The sequence below is a fragment of the Carcharhinus amblyrhynchos genome, chromosome 1 (assembly GCF_965287045.1).
Source record: "Carcharhinus amblyrhynchos chromosome 1, sCarAmb.v2.hapA, whole genome shotgun sequence".
In the NCBI taxonomy this organism is placed as follows: domain Eukaryota; kingdom Metazoa; phylum Chordata; class Chondrichthyes; order Carcharhiniformes; family Carcharhinidae; genus Carcharhinus; species Carcharhinus amblyrhynchos.
In genome coordinates, this window is record NC_137324.1 from 70,076,122 (window position 1) to 70,092,398 (window position 16,277).

The following is a 16,277-nucleotide window of genomic DNA, read 5'->3' on the forward strand; positions in this document are numbered from 1 at the left end:
CTGGAGTCACAACAGGCCATGGCAGAGATACAGCGGGCTACAGCCAAGGGTGTTGTCGGAATCCTGGAGGCACATCGGTTCATGGCATGGATGTCTGAGGCCTGTGGGAGACATTACTGGCCATGGCTGGCGCTCTTGCTGGCATTCTGGAGACACAGCAGGGTGTGGCTGTGAGCCTTGACAAGTTAGCCCAGTCTCAGAGGGCTACTCTGAGGGATTCCAGAGCCTGGCTTGCTCACAGGATGCTGTAGCGGAAGGGCTCCAGAATTTTGCCCAGTCTCAGAGGACCATGGCTGAGGGATCACTGACCATGGGGCAGACGCATCTGAGCCTCCAGGAACGGCGGAGCCAGGTGATGCTGGAGGTTCTGGAACTCAGTTCAGCTGCCCTAGCATCCCATGCAGTGTGTCTGGGGCCAGAACCCCAAAGGAGAAGGAAGGGCTAGAGTCTATGCCAGGGCTTTTCACCCAGGAAACTCTGGATGTTCCAAGACCTTCCGATTCCCACCTTCCTCACAGTGGTACATCTCAGGGCCAGCTTGATGAACAGGATGGCACAGAAACATCATTGTCACCTGCATGTCAGCCGCAGCCCTCCAGGTCTCAGTCCCCCAGGGGAAGGCTGTCAAGGGCATCAAAGGCAACGGAGTGCAGATCACAGTCCTCCAGGAACTTCCCCACACCGGGGAGAAATTTTCCAGGCCCTGCCTCCAACTTGCCCTGCAGTCCGGAGGCTGCAGCCCATCACACTTACCTCCTTACTCCTGTTCAACACTGCCACACCAGGTGCCAGCTTTTATACAGCAGTTGTGAACCCCACCAGTGTGACCTGAAGCAGGAGAGGGGGGCTTACTAGCACTGGGGGAGGAATTTAGTTGCAGACCCACTAATGATATGATAAGCTACAGTAACACATGCAAAATGCTGCCATGTTGATTTTTAGTGCGAATCGGTTGACGCTAAACAACTTAGGCCTCCGCGGGCCCAGCGGGAATCCAGCGAAACAGCTGCAGCTGATGTCTCCCAACCCACTGCGCTACTCGATCAGCCCAATGGGATGGGAGAATCACCCCCATTATGTTCATGTGGTTCCACATGATATAGTGTGAGTGTTAATTCTGAGGTCAGTGGGGTTTGCTTAGCAAAAAACAATTATTTCTCCATAGGCAGATGGAAAAATAGTGGACAACTCACTAGCAATTTTCTTTAAATATGTAAGAACTGAACATTTTCTGTCAATGTATGAGCGAGATTACACCAATCATTCACAAATTTCAGGGCCATGTGATAAAAAGGAATAATTAAAATTAAGTGCACTAATGATATTTTTCCCTCAATATTTATATTCAGTCATGTGTGCTTGGCCTGAAGAAAGGTCCTTGGTTCAATGCCTGCTGGTGCTTCATCCACCGCCATTCCATTGGCAGTTTTTGTTTTCAGTGGTGGTTTACCACTGCCTCCCACTTTCAGGGGTCTGGCAAGGAAGCAGGCCCCAGATCTACAGGAATTGAACCCACACTGTTGGCGTTGTTGAGAACCACATGCGAGTCATCTGAGCTAATCAGTCTCCTTTAACACACACACATCCCCAAAACAAATTTCTATTAACATTTGGGACAATGGCTGGAATGTTACAACTGTCCACGCCGGCAGGATTTTCCCATCTTGCTGCAGTGAACAGAGACTTGGCTGGGCTCCAAGTTCTCCGACTGCGCTGCAGCAGGAGCATGGCGTGAGCGGCTGGTAAGATCGCACCCAATTTTTTTAACATCTTCTATCTGTGGAATTATGGTTCACTGTGGTTTAAAATACCTTTTAAAAACTTCTGTTTTTGTTCTGTCTCTGACCAATCCGCAATCACATTCCTTAAAGGCCTTATCTCTGTACAAGTAGAGAACGGATAGTGTAAAAAATGCAAACAAGACATACCTTCAACAAAGAGAAAGCATCACTACTTTGAAAGGCAGGCTTTCCTTTTCTCTGCTATTGTAAGTCAAACATAAATAGTGTCAGCTGGGAACGCATTTCTAAATCTAGTGCTTTTGGCCATGATTATAAATATTTTCTCTTTCATGACATTTTCTAGTGTGTATGAAGAAAGACATACATCTGACTGGTTGACCTTATTAGATAACAAACTGCAAATGTGTTAGCACATACCAGTATGTTCTGCTCATACTGCCTTGTGGCTAAAAACAGATTTTCCTGCTAGTGACATCTGGGAATGGGGCCCAGTAACCGTCAGTACCTCCAGGCATGTTCACCAGCAGTGGTACTGTAACATTTAACCTGCAAAGAATGATACAAAGAGACTGGCTTCCCCTCCTTTCCAAGACTGACGGTATCAGTAACAATGACCCAATACTCAATTATCCCCCTTAATTATTCTATCTTGAAAGGGAGAAGACTCATCAGGCTTTGGTCTTATCCTAGGCTGCTGAAACAAGCTTCCTGGCAATTCCTTATTTTCAAGTAAAGAAAGGCTGTATTTCCTGTTTTGGATGTATTTACCAAGCAATATGGCTCCAAAATGGAAATTCATGCTGCTGACTGGATCAAAATTCAATGGGGGACGTGGGGCAGGGGGAGGGGCTCAGACTCAGACTGAAGATGGCGTGAAGCTCTTCAGCTCCACAGGCCAGTTTTCTCTCTCGATCAGTCAAAAAAAATGAGTGGGTGTGGTTTACATTATCACTCTGAAGAGGCAAGGCTTCATAGTGCGGGCAGGACCGACTCCACTGAGATCGGGGCTCTCCCCCTCCCCCCTCCCTTCCACAATCACCATTCTCCCCCCCCCCCGCCCCGCCCCCTTCCATTATCATGGCCGGCGTTTCCATCCCTCCACAACACAATCATCATCGGTATTCCCAACCACACAGCCCCTCCCCCAGCACTTTCTCCCACAATCATTGCTGGCATTCAAACACTCTCCCCTCCACCCATCCACCCTACCTGAGTTGGTTGGTATTGCCAATCTGGTAGTGATAACCTGTACCGGAGGTAGTGATCAACCATATCCTTTTTCCCTGGGGCTATACTTTCCTCTGCACCCCCAGCAAGATTCCTGGACTGTTTCTCATTTGACCAGATCTATTGTGAACCTTGCAAACATAGCATCATATCAGTGGGGTTTAAATATTAAGTGAGGGGGGAATCAAAGGCCTGTTTATCAATTTAAAAATTGATGAGTGTCTATATTATAAGAATCCCACCCTCATGATACTGCTGGCAAAGGGCAGGGAAAATTGGGAAAAGCAATCTCTCCAGAGAGAATCATATTTTCCAATTGTCTCCGGATTTGTGCCTCTGTCAGCAATCCTACATATGGAGGGTGTGGGCTCAAAATCCACCCTGTATCTATATTAGTACTGCGAAATGTTAACCAAGAATGGGTACTCAAAACTGAGCACATCTGACATAAGTACCTTAGCCACTCACTGCCTGATTGGATTGGATCATATCAAGTTCGACTGGGCCGCACTCTTCCCTTCCATCCCACTCATTACTCTAGGATCATCTAAGGCTCTTTTTCTCCATTGCCAATCATATTCCTTGACCATTCCCATCACTACCACCCCCAAACTCCCCTCCCCCCAGCTTATCCACTAGCAATTTGTGAGTCCTTCATCTACATGATTGTGGCCATCCTTCAAGCTGACTCCTTCTTTCGCCTTGCCAAACACGTCAAACCTTTTCTGTTCCTACTCTATCCAAAAGAGCTGAAGCCAACTGAAGTGCTCCTAAAGACACATAATCAGCTAACTCAGCAGAGGCAGGAGATCAAGCAGTTATTTTGCTGACCTATACAGCTCAGCTATTCACCGGCTAAACTGACAAAGCCAATAAAGGAAGCTGCTAAGGTAATCTGAGAGCTGATTATAGATTTACAAATCAGTGATTGAAAAACACAAGACTGCATAGTGTGATGGGCTATTCTCATGGTCCTGCACAGCGGTGCCTTTCTGATCACAGACACTTTCCTGTTTCCTCTCTCAGAAGGGTGAAGAAATAAAAGTTTTATTCTTGGAACTATGCTCATGCATCCTTTAATTGTTACTTTTGGCCTGCATCAACAAGGTTGCCAACGCTGCCCCCTCGCTTGTAGTTGAGCAATGGCTCAGGGAGACTGATGAATAAAAGTCAACAGAAAGCATTATATAAATGGAGCGATTTTTTTGTTACCCTCACATTTAACAACAAAATTTTGGAAGAAAATTAACAGCCTGTTTTAATCCACTGTCCAAAACTCAATAGTATTCCCATCTATGCTGGACACGCATTCAGAACGTGACTGTAACTATTCTGGCAACTGTTTGAGTATAACACTCTTTTATACATAATTTAAGATTGAGAAGGCGTATTTTGCTAAATATGGTGTTTGCACATTTCATACATTTTACTCTATTTAAGTCACAACTGGTATAAAAAGAAAAACATTCAGAAATACATCACATCCTTAAAAATGTACTTTTACTTCTTATTCCCTGTCTCTGGCACAGAGTTGCTCAAGTTTCTTCCAAACAGGCAAGCATCCCATTTGTCTTACACATAGAAAGTAAAGTTCAGAAATCATGTCTTGGAAGTACATTTGGCTTTTGTATTTCAATATTGCATAATGTCATTTCTATGTTTCTGTGTAGCTGTGTTATTCTGTGTATGATAAATGCAACCAGGGCTTTAAGAGCAATTGAAATGTTAACTCAGCTTTATTTCATAAACAACTGGTGGATTGCACTCAAGAGACATTAATTATCTAAATTCATCACTGCAGGAGTTTTTCGGGGTCGTGTCCTAGGCCAAACTATCAATGACCATCCCTCCATCGTAAGGTCAGAGGTGGGGATGTTCGCTGATGATAGCACAATGTTCAGCACCGTTCGCTCAGATAATGAAGCAGTCCATTGCAGCAAGGCTTGGACAAATCCAAGTTGACAAATGGCAAATAACACTTTCACCACACAAGTGCCAGGCAATGACCTTCTCCAACAAGAGAGAATCTAACCACTGCACCTTGACATTCAATGGCATTACTATCATTGAATCCCCCTCTATCAACATTGTGGGGCGTACTATTAACCAGAAACTGAACTGAACTAGCCATATAAGCCATTTATGGCTATAAGAGAAGGTCAAAGGCTAGTAGTTCACCTCCTAACCCCCAAAGCCTGACCACCATCTACAAGGCACAAGTTAGGAGTGTGATAGAATACTCCCCATTTGTCTGGATGAGTGCAGCTCCAACAACACTCAAGAAATTTGTTACCATTCGGGACAAGGCAGACCACTTGATTGGGATCCCAACTAGAAACATTCACTTCCTTCACCACAGTGTCAAAAATGTATACCATCTACAAGGTGCACTGCAGAAACTCACCAAGGCTCCTTAGATAGCACTTTCCAAACACACAATCACTACCAGCTAGAGAGATAAGGACAGTATACAAATAGGGAACACCACCTCCTGACTCACCATTCTGACTTGGAAATATATTGTCTTTTATTCACTGCTCCTGGATCTGAATCCTGGGACTCCCGTCCTAACAGCACTGTGGGTGTACCTAGACCACATGGACTGCAGTGGTTCAAGAAGGCAGCTCACCACCACCTTCTCAAGGGCAATTAGGAATGGGCATTAAATGCTGGCTTAGCCAGCGAAGCCCACATCCCAGGATTGGCCTTCATCGGTCGGGACACTGAGTATAGGAATTGGAAAATCATGTTGCAGCTGTATAAGACTTTGGTTAGGCCACGTTTGGAATATTGTCTACAATTCTGGCTGCCACACTATCAGAAGAACATTAATGCATTAGAAAGAGTGAAGAACAGATTTACCAGGATGTGGCCTGATATGGAGAATATGGACAATGAAGAAAGGTTGAACAAACTTGGATTGCTTTTATTGGAGTGCCAGAGGATGAGGAAGGACCTGATAGAGGTTTATAAGATTATGACAGGCTTGAATAGAGTGGATAGTCAGTCTTTTCCAGGGTTGAATGGTCAATTACTTGGGGGCACAAGTTGATGTAAGGGGAAACTTTTTCACACAGAGGGTGGTGAATGCCTGGAATGCGCTGCTGGAAGAAGTGGTGGAAGTAGATTCTATAACAACATTCAAGAGGCATCTGGATCGATACATGAATAGGCGGGAAATAGAGAGATGTGGACCACATAGACGCAAGAAAATATCAGATTACAGAGTCATCTATATCGGCACAGACTTGGTGGGCCAAAGGGTCTATTCCTGTGCTGTTCTTTGTTCTTTGAATGAAAATCCTCAATTTATTGTATCACTTCAACAATGGCAATTCAGGGTATGAATACTCGACATATATAGAAACACAGGAACCCTATAGTGCAGAAGGAGGACACACAGCCCATCGAGTCTGCACTGACAACAATCCCACCCAGGCCCTATCCCCACTTAGTTACCTTGCTAATGCCTCCAACCTATTATACCCCAAGATACTATGGGTTAATTTAGCATATCCAATCAATTTAACTTTTGGACTATGGGAGGAAACCGGAGCACCCGGAAGAAACCCACGCAAACTCAGAGAGAACGTGCAAACTCCACACAGACAGTGACCCAAGTCAGGAATCGAACCCAGGTCCCTGGAGCTGTGAGGCAGCAGTGCTAACCACTGTGCCACCGTGCCGCCCTAATAAATTTGCAATGTGATAGCCATGAATTGAACCCAGGTCAACTGTCTGAAAGGCAGTCATGCTCACAACTGTACCATCATTGCTGAGCACATTAGGCATTTTATAAATTTTCTCCTTCTTTCCCTCAACGTAGCTATTCATTCCTACTGGCATCAGCTTTTGTGTACCTTTTATCACACAAGCCTGACTGATTCTAAACAGTGTAGATCTTCAACATCTAATCTACTTGAATAGTCACAGATTGGAAATGAAATTGTTGGAGGTTTGAAATTAGGGGTGACTCAGTAATAGAGAATCAAATGGCTGGTATTCAGAACAAATACTGTTCCAGTCTCCATTCATCTCCTAAACTGACTCCCACATGTTAGGTCAGGAGCAATGCTGGGTCTGCACCTCTCCTAGCTGCTGGCACAGAAATCAGAGTGGGTGAGTGGCAGCCTCCTCTAGCACCTGAAAGCAGAGGGCATGGGGCATTGGCCACTGCCCATTCACCAGCCTCACAGAAGAATCAAGCTCAAGTGGACAAAAGAAGGGGGCAGTTTATATGAAGGAAATTTAAGGTAGAAAGAAAGTGTAGCAATTTGCAGTCCACATACTGACATAAATGTAGGTAAATTTCTGTATCTAAGACATTTACTTTGTGATTAGAACTTGCATGCAAACAACCACAGCTTACCTAGTAATTAAAACAGCATTATCATGATGAGCAATCCCATTTTCTGGAATGGTGTTTCCATCATTTTGGTGAGAAAGAATGGATTTCTGCCATTTACAGAAGCTGTCCAAGGACTTGTCTGCATGATGATTTATCTCCAAGTTTGGCTACAATGCAACAAGTATACCAGAGAAATCCAAACACATTACTGAAGAACCAGTTTTTCTTCAAAGAATGAAAATGAAGATGATAATTAGTAAGGGCAGCTTTCTTTTTAATTTTTTTTGAAAAAGTACCCTTTATTTCAGGCCACAATTTTCTATTACGACATTTTTTAATGTTTTAACTTCAGCCCAACAGATCATTAGATAGATCAAGAGGATAGTACTTCTGACAATAGCACATTCTTGTTGAAAGCATTTACAATCTTGTTACATACAAAACTAGAGTATTGCTTCCCCAATAACAGTAACAGAATTTCCTTTCTATTTGTGTAAAGCAGTCAAAGTGAAAAGTAACTATTAAAGAAAATAGCTATTTTGCATTCCTCGTCTTACCTGATCTTCAGTAAGAACAATCAGACGAGTGACTATTATGTTCACAACATTTCCTAGACTGGAATCACGGTAAAGTTTGGCAACCTGACCTCCAGAAAATAAGAAAAGACACAAAGTCAGACAAAAGTAAAACTCCTCTTTTTGTTTCTGCTTTTATTGTGACAACTTCACATTGACAGCAATAGCATAATTAATTACAGCTTCTTGAGTAATTTTATGAAATCATTCTCCCAGTGCTGAGAATGTATCAGGAATTTAAACATATGATTTAATGGACAGAAAGCCAGGGGAGTACGTGCCTCAATTCTGATTTATGCTCTCAGCTGAGAGGATACCCTGCCAAGAAAATGATGTTATAAAATTATTCCTCATATCTTAGAACTAGTGTTGAAAATCTTCCTGTTGAAGCAACTATCGCTTTAATTTTGCATGTTGTTACACATCCACTTTTTCCATATTTCTATATTTATTGGTGAACAGAGACAGATATAAATAGATTTTTATTGAAATAGTCATCACGTCAGCTTCCACATTCTTCAGGTAACTATAATTCATTGATAATTGCTGTAACCAAAAAGGCACAAGTACATTCTTTCAAAGCAATATTCTTATGTGTTCTCCATTTACTGCAGTGAGACATACAGCAATAAATGGACTGAAATGTTAGACCGGATTAGTTGTTAAAACATTGGGAAAATTTAAACCTGGTGGAAACTTGGGGCCACTTTCTCCCATTTTGAGATGCTAGTGGTAAAACATGTCCCAATCTTATTAATTATGCACCCAGGGCAGGCCTGATAGCATGTAATCTGCCAACCATCCAGACACCAGGCTGAAAAGATGCCCACCATCACTGACCCATCTCATTAATGGAGTGCAAACAAAGTTCACGCCAGCCTCTGGTGGGTTTTCCAACCCACCATAGTAGGCACCCAGCGGAAGATCCCATTGTAAATTCACATCTGCGTTAACTAATTACTGAGCCTCCCACCATATTCTCCCATCATGCCCACCGTTGAACCTGCAGCAGGGGATTGGGCAATAAAAATGGATTTACCCACCAATGGCAATTTTAAATTACAGCAAGCTCAGCCAGCTAGCAGTGTCTTTCTGCCTCCCCCCATCCCATCCCCCGCAAAGACACACACACACACACACACACACACACACACACACCACACTTTCCACTTCAGGCAGTTCCTTAACCTCTGTACCTCTGCTCTGCCTATTCAGGTATTCTGATCACTTAATGGATACTTTTAGCACCTTCTCAGCTTTCTTCGTCCTCATTTACATTCCCTTTGTCCAGTTCCAGCTCCGCTTCCCACCCCAATAGTATAAATCTCTGGTGATTCTCTTTTCTCTTCGCTCTGACGAAGGGTAATTTGGATTCGAAATATTGGCTCTATTCTCTTCCCACAGATGCTGTCAGACCTGCTAAGATTTTCCAGCATTTTGCATCATTGAGACCTGGCTGTTAAAAATGGTGAATCTTTCCACTGTCACTCCCCAGTGGGCCAACTCCTCACTTGTTCGCATTCCTGTTTGCTATGTTGCAATTCTGTAATTGCAGCTGGGTAATTTGAAAGAGATGTGGAGTGGAGGGAAGATGTTTCCCAAATGAGGTGTGGAGAAACTCAGTGGAAAATTCAACCGGGGCAGAATTTAATATGGCCTGAAAGTGGGTTAGTAGGGACCTCGTATCAGGAGACTCAACTAGGTGTAGATAGCCCATTGCCTTCCTGAGTCCCTACTGTTCAGTCATCAGCATGGAAGGTTAAAGATGGTCTTCCCTCCCAGAAGCTAAAATAAAGGCACTGAAGTGGCCATTTCAGGATCCCTGATCACCGCTGCTGGTTGGTGACCTTCCTTCAGAGAAGAGCCATTCCAGTAAAAGCTGGGAACCCTGTGGCAGGCTCGAAAGGGACTCTCCTGATAGGGCAACTTGTGGCCTGCGGAGGGGCCCCACAATGGCAAGGCCCAACCCCACTGAAAGACACCACTGTCCTCAACAGGACCTTCCTTCCCCCTCATTGAGATCTGTCTGATTGGCCAGAGAGGGCTTAACAACGTAGCTGGATTCCAAAGCCTCCCTATCCCTAGGTGCAGTCTCAGCAATGGTCATCGTTTTTGGTGGAACTGCTGAGACTGAAGAGCTGCCAGCCCTCCAACTGACCAACGGCTGGAGGTGGAATCTCCACCCCCAAATGAATGGGATAGAATCATAGAATCCCCACAATGCAGAAGGAGGCAATACAGTCCACTGAGTCTGCACCAACTCTTTGATAGAGCAAAGCACCAGACCCACCCACCTGCCCTAACCCTGTTAATCTACTCATCTACACATCTTGGGACATGAAGAGGCAAGTTAGCATGGCCAATCAACCTAACCTGCACATCTTTGGACTGTGGGAGGAAACTGGAGCACCTGGAGGAATCCCGTACAGACACAGCGAGAACCTGCAAACTCCACACAGACGGTGGCCCGCGGTTGGAACTGAACCTGGATCCCTGGAGCTGTGAGGCAGCAATGCTAACCACTGCATCACTATGCCTTGCCATTGGATCTCCAACAACAGGCAGTGAATTGCCTGAGGGACACTGAATTGAGATTCCCAAATACAGCCATGGTAGGGTTGCCCTCTAGCTTCCTGGCCTGGCATCAGGGTTACTACTGTTTGCATCAAATTCAGCCCCACGCTTGTGGAGCTTCTACAGTTGCTAGTTAGAGGACAGTAAACAAGTTGGCTGTCTGTCCATTCAATTATACATGTGAGGCCAAGGAAAGGAAATTGGGGCAGCACAGTGCACAGTGGTTAGCACTGCTGCCTCACAGCACCAGGGACCCAAATTTGATTCCAGGCTTGGATCACTGTCTGTGTGGAGTTTGCATGTTATTCCCAAGTTTGCCTGGGTTTCCTCAGGATACTCCGGTTTCCTCCCATAGTCCAAAGATGTGTGGGTTAAGTGGATTGGCCATGCTAAATGCTCCCTTAGTGTCAGGGGGACTAGCTGGGGTAAATGCATGGGATTATGGGGATACAGCCTGGGTGGGATTGTGGGGTCAATGCAGACGCGATGAACAACATGGCCTCCTTCTGCACAGCAGGATTCTATGATTCCAACAGCAAGTAAAAATTCACAAAAATTTAAGAAAAAAAAGTCAACAAAAAGGACAGGCAAACAAAGTAAAAATACAAGATATTCTGCAAATAGAAGGCTAATGTTATGATTGTGAGCTACTGTTACAGCACCTCCCTCACTGAGAGCACATGTTAGAACAACACAAATATACCATTATTCTCCACTTCAATGGACAAAAGTCATTGGAAGCATTCATGTAATTTCCTCAGTCTCCTAGTAATATGGATTTTAAATCAACTAGAACGGATGACTATTGAGAAATAGAAAGAACTAACTAAGAAGTGGAATGTTTTTCACAATTTTTACGGACTGTTTTGAAAGTTCCAGATGAAACTTTAAATATACACCGTAAAATGAACCAATTATTATTGTGAGCAATGACGCTTGTATGTCGCCAACAAAGTAAATTCTTGTCAATACCAGAAGCGACCCAAAGTGCAAAAATTGAAAGGTTTATTGGATAATCTGAACCTGGGGAAGACCTCATGCTGAGTCTATTAAAGGGTCTAATTTTTTTATGTGAAAGTGCCCATCGTTATTCTATTCCTGCTTAGATAATGCATTCAACCTAGAGATTGAAGAAGTGGAGAAATTGATAGAACTGAAAGCTGACAAATCCCCTGAATCTGGTGGCATATATCCCAGCATTTTAAAAGATGTGGCTTCAGAGATATTGGATGCACTTTCAAAGCTCCTGAGGTTCTGGAATGGTCCCAGCAAGTTAGAATGTAACTAGTGTAGCCGCTCTGTTTGATAAAGGAGGGAACTACAGACAGGGAACTACTACAGGCCAGTTAGCCTGACATCAGTTATCTCTATTTATTAATTTGGGGATCCATGATTAAGGAAGTGATAATTACACTTAGAAAATCATAATATGATTAGGCCAGAGTCAGCCCGTTTGAGGAAAGCAAAATCCTGTTTAACAAATTTATTAGAGTTTTTTTGAGGATGTCACAAGCCAGGGAAAACCTGTGGATGTATATTTGGATTTTCAAAAGACACTCTGAACGAGTACCACACAAATAGTTGTTGCACAAAGTAAGGGTTCATGGTGTTAGGAGTAATATATTGCACGAATGGACAACTGATTAAAAGACAGAAAAGAGAGAAGGAAAAACAGGTTGGCACACTGTTACTAGTTGGGAGCCAAAGGGATTAGTATTGGGATCTCAGTTATTTACAATACAGATGAAAGAGTTAGATGAGGGGACCATGTTTAATGTATCCACTTTTGCCAATGATGCAAAGCTAGTTGGGAAAGGAAGCTGTGAAGAAAAGACACAGGACTGAATTATCCCTTGGGGCCCTGATATTGGGACCAAATTTGGGTCCCAAAGCCACACTGGCCAGTTGGGGGACCAACAGCACAATCTTAGAAGGGACTGGACCCAAGTCGGTTTTGCCTTCACACTTGCCTCCAACTTAGGACAGAAAAGAAGGTTCTCGGCACTACAGGCCCAATCACTGAGCTGACAGCTCTGGAGCTTTGGTAGTCCGCCAGGAAAGGTAGGCACTGCTGAGGCAGGTCGGGACCTCAAGGGCATCACAACATGCAGGCATCCTCGGAGGCATGGATGGAAATAAAAGAATATCAGGGCTGGAGTCTTTAGGCTCCTTGGAGAAAGGGTAGACTCCTCCAGTAAAGTTGTGCATGTGTGGCCTGTCCTCCCCATGACTTCATCATTGGCCTTTGCTGCAGAGAGGCAGCATTCCTTGAGTTGGCAGCCTCTGCTTGTGGCGGAGACTGCTCAGTCAGTAGCAAAATACAGACCAGGCCAAAGAGTCACCACTAACTGGAGCCTTAACAATGTTAACTCAACTCCATGGAGTGGGCAGCTCCACTTTGTGGAGCACTTCATTGTCAGCTCCGGATATCGTCTCTGACAGCAGAAATGTGTCATAGAGCCATCCTGATGCTACTCCGTTTTCTCAATCCCTCTCTTCCAACATCAAGGGATCAAGAAAGCTCAACTCATAGAGGTTGCAACACAATGAAAGGGTTGTCTAATGCTCAGAGACTGAGAGGAGGCCTAGAACTGTGGGACAGAATTGGTGGTGCTGTGAGGGGTGGAAGGGAAAAGTAGTGGCAAAACTGTGGTGTGGGATAGAATTATATGAAGGGATAGAGCTTTAAGAGCTGGGGGGAGAGGGTGAGGGCATTGGGCTGAGGGATTGGAGGGAATAGGGCTGTGTGGGTGGGGGGAGAGGGCCGTGGGAGTCAGGGGGATAAGGCTGTGGGGGTGGGGAATAGATCTATGCTGTTGGGGGGATTGAACTGTGGAACTTGTGGAATAGGAATGTGGGGGTCGGGGGCAGGGTGTTAGGGCTGTGGGGGGGTTGGGAGGAATGGGGCAGTGGGGATGGGGGGATAGGGCTGTAGGGATGTGGGGTGGGGGGATCGGGCAATGGCGGTGGGGGGAATAGGTCTGTGGAGTGGGGGATAGAACTGTGGGGGTGGGGGGTTAGGGCAGTGGGAGTGGGGGGATAGGACAATGGGGTCAGGAGGATAGGGATGTGGAGTGATACGGCTGTAGGGTGGGTGAAGGTGGATACAGCTGTAGGGCTGGGGATTTGGGGATAAGGCTGTGAGAGCAGTGGGGGAATAGGGCTATGGGGGGTGGGGATATAGGGCTGTGGAGGTGAGGGGATACAGCTGAGGGAGAGAGGGGAGTAAGGCTGTGGGGAGATAGGGATGTGGGGAGGGGAATAGGGAAGTGCAATGGGAGGGATACGGCTGTGGGGTGAGGGTGGGGGTATAGGTCTGTAGAGGTGGGGGATAGGGCTGTGAGAGCAGTGGGGGTATGTTACACATTATTCAGGGAGTTCATCTTTCTGTGGCAACTTACATGTTGTAGGCTGGAGTTACGGAGAGCGATGTCAGAGGCTCCAAGTTTCCTTCCATTCTGTAACTGACCCAACATCTCTCCCACTCTTTCCACCTGCAATTGGTGTGTGTTGGAAGGATTTTGTCCATTCATAGGCAACCCGTTTGGTTATCTTAAGAACGCATTGTCCTTAGCTATCAAGTCCTAAGGTGGTACTTGAACCAATTCAAAAGCTTCCCAAACTATGGCTCCTAATCCACAGCGGGCTCCCGGCTCAAGCAATTCGGTCACAACCTCCCTCTCCACCAAGGCAGCAATGGTATCTGTGGTCACTCCCCTGGGATTGACTCTGCCACTGGATCCAAGGACAATGACACAAGCACGTGCAATGTGTTTCCTTGCCAACGTTCAGTGGGTGTGGCCTAAACAAATGTGGTTCAAGGCCCCATTGCTGCATCCATCCAGAGGCTGCAGAATGGTCAAGGAAAGAAACATTGACTGCTCTCCTATCTCTCCTCCCACACTCCTCACAGTTAAACCTCTCCCCACACTCTCTCCACAGCAACACCCTTCCCCACTCTCGAAAAGACACCACCTTCCCACAGCACTCAGTGATGCTCCCTTCCCACGGCCCTCAAAGATGCCCCCTGCCCACAGCCCTCAGTGACACCCACTCCCCACTGCCCCAGAGACACCCCCTCCTCACAGCCCTCAGAGATGCCCCTCTCCACAGCCCTCAAGAGGTGCCCCTCCCCACAGCTCTCACAGAGACACCCCCCTACTCTTGCAGAAACACCCCCTCTCCACAGCTCTCATAGCTCTTTTCTCCCCACCCACCCACATACAGTTCTACTTCACAGTTCTACTACATATACCCCCACAGCTCTCACAGCTACACCATACACAACGCCCCCCCCCCCCCCCACCCCCCTACCTGCCCCCACAATTCCCATGGCCTCCAAATCCTGCTCTTTCTGCAGGGTCTAGGCCAGAAAGAGTCACGGTGGGAAAAAGTTCAGAAACACCAGCCCATAGTTCAAATTTAGAAAAGTGATCTGATAAGATCCTGAGAGAAGGTAACAGGCTAGACCCTGCAAGGTTGATTTCCCTGCTGTCTTGAGCTGGGCTTGTGGGGCAGGGGCCACAGTTTCCCGATGAGGGGACAGCCATTTTAGAATGAGATGAGCGGAAGTTTGTTCATTCAAAAGGTTTTGAATCTTTGGGTTGCTGTACTTCAGAGAGTTGTGGTCATTAAGTCATTTGAGTATATTCAACATTGAGATCAATAAAATTTTTAATTCTAAAGGAATCAAGGGATAAATGTAAAGTGGAGTTGAGGTTAAGAATCAGTCATGATCATGTTAAATTGCAGAGTTGTTTCAAGTGGCTGTATGGCCTACTCATATTCCTATTTATTATGTTATTATGTTCTTTTATACAGTATATGTTTATAAAACACTTGAGTTTTTTTCTCATGGTTAGCAATGTAAGATAGAATTATTGTCTTTTAACTCACTTACTGTCATCACAACTTTCTGAAATCCAAAGATGTGCCAGTTAGGTTGACTGGCCTTTCTAAATTGTCCTTTTGTGTCCTGGGATGCGTAGGTTAGAGGGATTAGCAGCATAAATACGTGGGGTTACTGGGATAGGGCCTAGGTGGGATTGTTGTTGGTGCTGATTTGATGGGCCAAATGGCCTCCTTCTGCACTGTACAGTTTCTATGTTGATTATCTTCATTTTCTCTCTAGTAAATAAAGACAGCGAAATACATCTTTTTGCAAACTTTGATTATTAGTGTTAATAAAAGGGGTTGATTTTGGCTTTTCTTACCTAGCAGCAACCATTCAGTGGTGAGTTAGCTCCTATTTCTTATGTTCTTATGTTCTTATGTTAAAGCCCAGGAGATTTAAGAACATAAGAAATAGGAGCAGGAGTAGGCCATCTAGCCCTTCGAGCCTGCCCCGCCATTCAATAAGATCATGGCTGAACTTAAGTGGCTCAGTTCCACTTTCCTGCTTTTTCCCCATAACCCTTAATTCCCTTGTCTGTCAAAAACCTATCTACCCATGTCTTAAATATATTTAGCGAGGTAGCCTCCACCACTTCAACGGGCAGAGAATTCCAGAGATTCACCACCCTTTGAGTGAAGAAGTTTCTCCTCAACTCTGTTCTAAACTGCACCCCCCCCCCCTTATCTTGAGGCTGTGCCCTCTAGTCCTGCTGTCCTTTCTGAGCGGGAAGAATCTCTCTACCTCTACCCTATCCATCCCTTTCACTATCTTATATGTCTCTATAAGATCCCCCCTCATCCTTCTAAACTCCAACGAGTACAGACCCAGTCAATTTAGTCTTTCTTCATAGTCCAACCCCCTCATCTCCGGTATCCGCCTAGTGAACCTCCTCTGCACTCCCTCCAAGGCCAAAATAT

At 45.3% G+C, this 16,277-nt stretch overlaps 1 protein-coding gene across 3 annotated transcripts in view; it reads right to left on the reverse strand.

Annotated features, from left to right (window-relative positions):
• The window catches only part of adamts6 (ADAM metallopeptidase with thrombospondin type 1 motif, 6), a 286,378-nt gene that overhangs the window by 238,551 nt on the left and 31,550 nt on the right, over positions 1-16,277 (reverse strand). For all 3 annotated transcript variants that reach the window (XM_080186565.1, XM_080186557.1, XM_080186560.1), the window contains exons 6-7: positions 7,875-7,958; positions 7,339-7,484 (exon numbers count right to left, since the gene is read on the reverse strand). In XM_080186565.1, the coding sequence (XP_080042691.1) occupies positions 7,339-7,484; positions 7,875-7,958 (230 nt within the window). The remainder of the gene's footprint in view (positions 1-7,338; positions 7,485-7,874; positions 7,959-16,277) is intronic.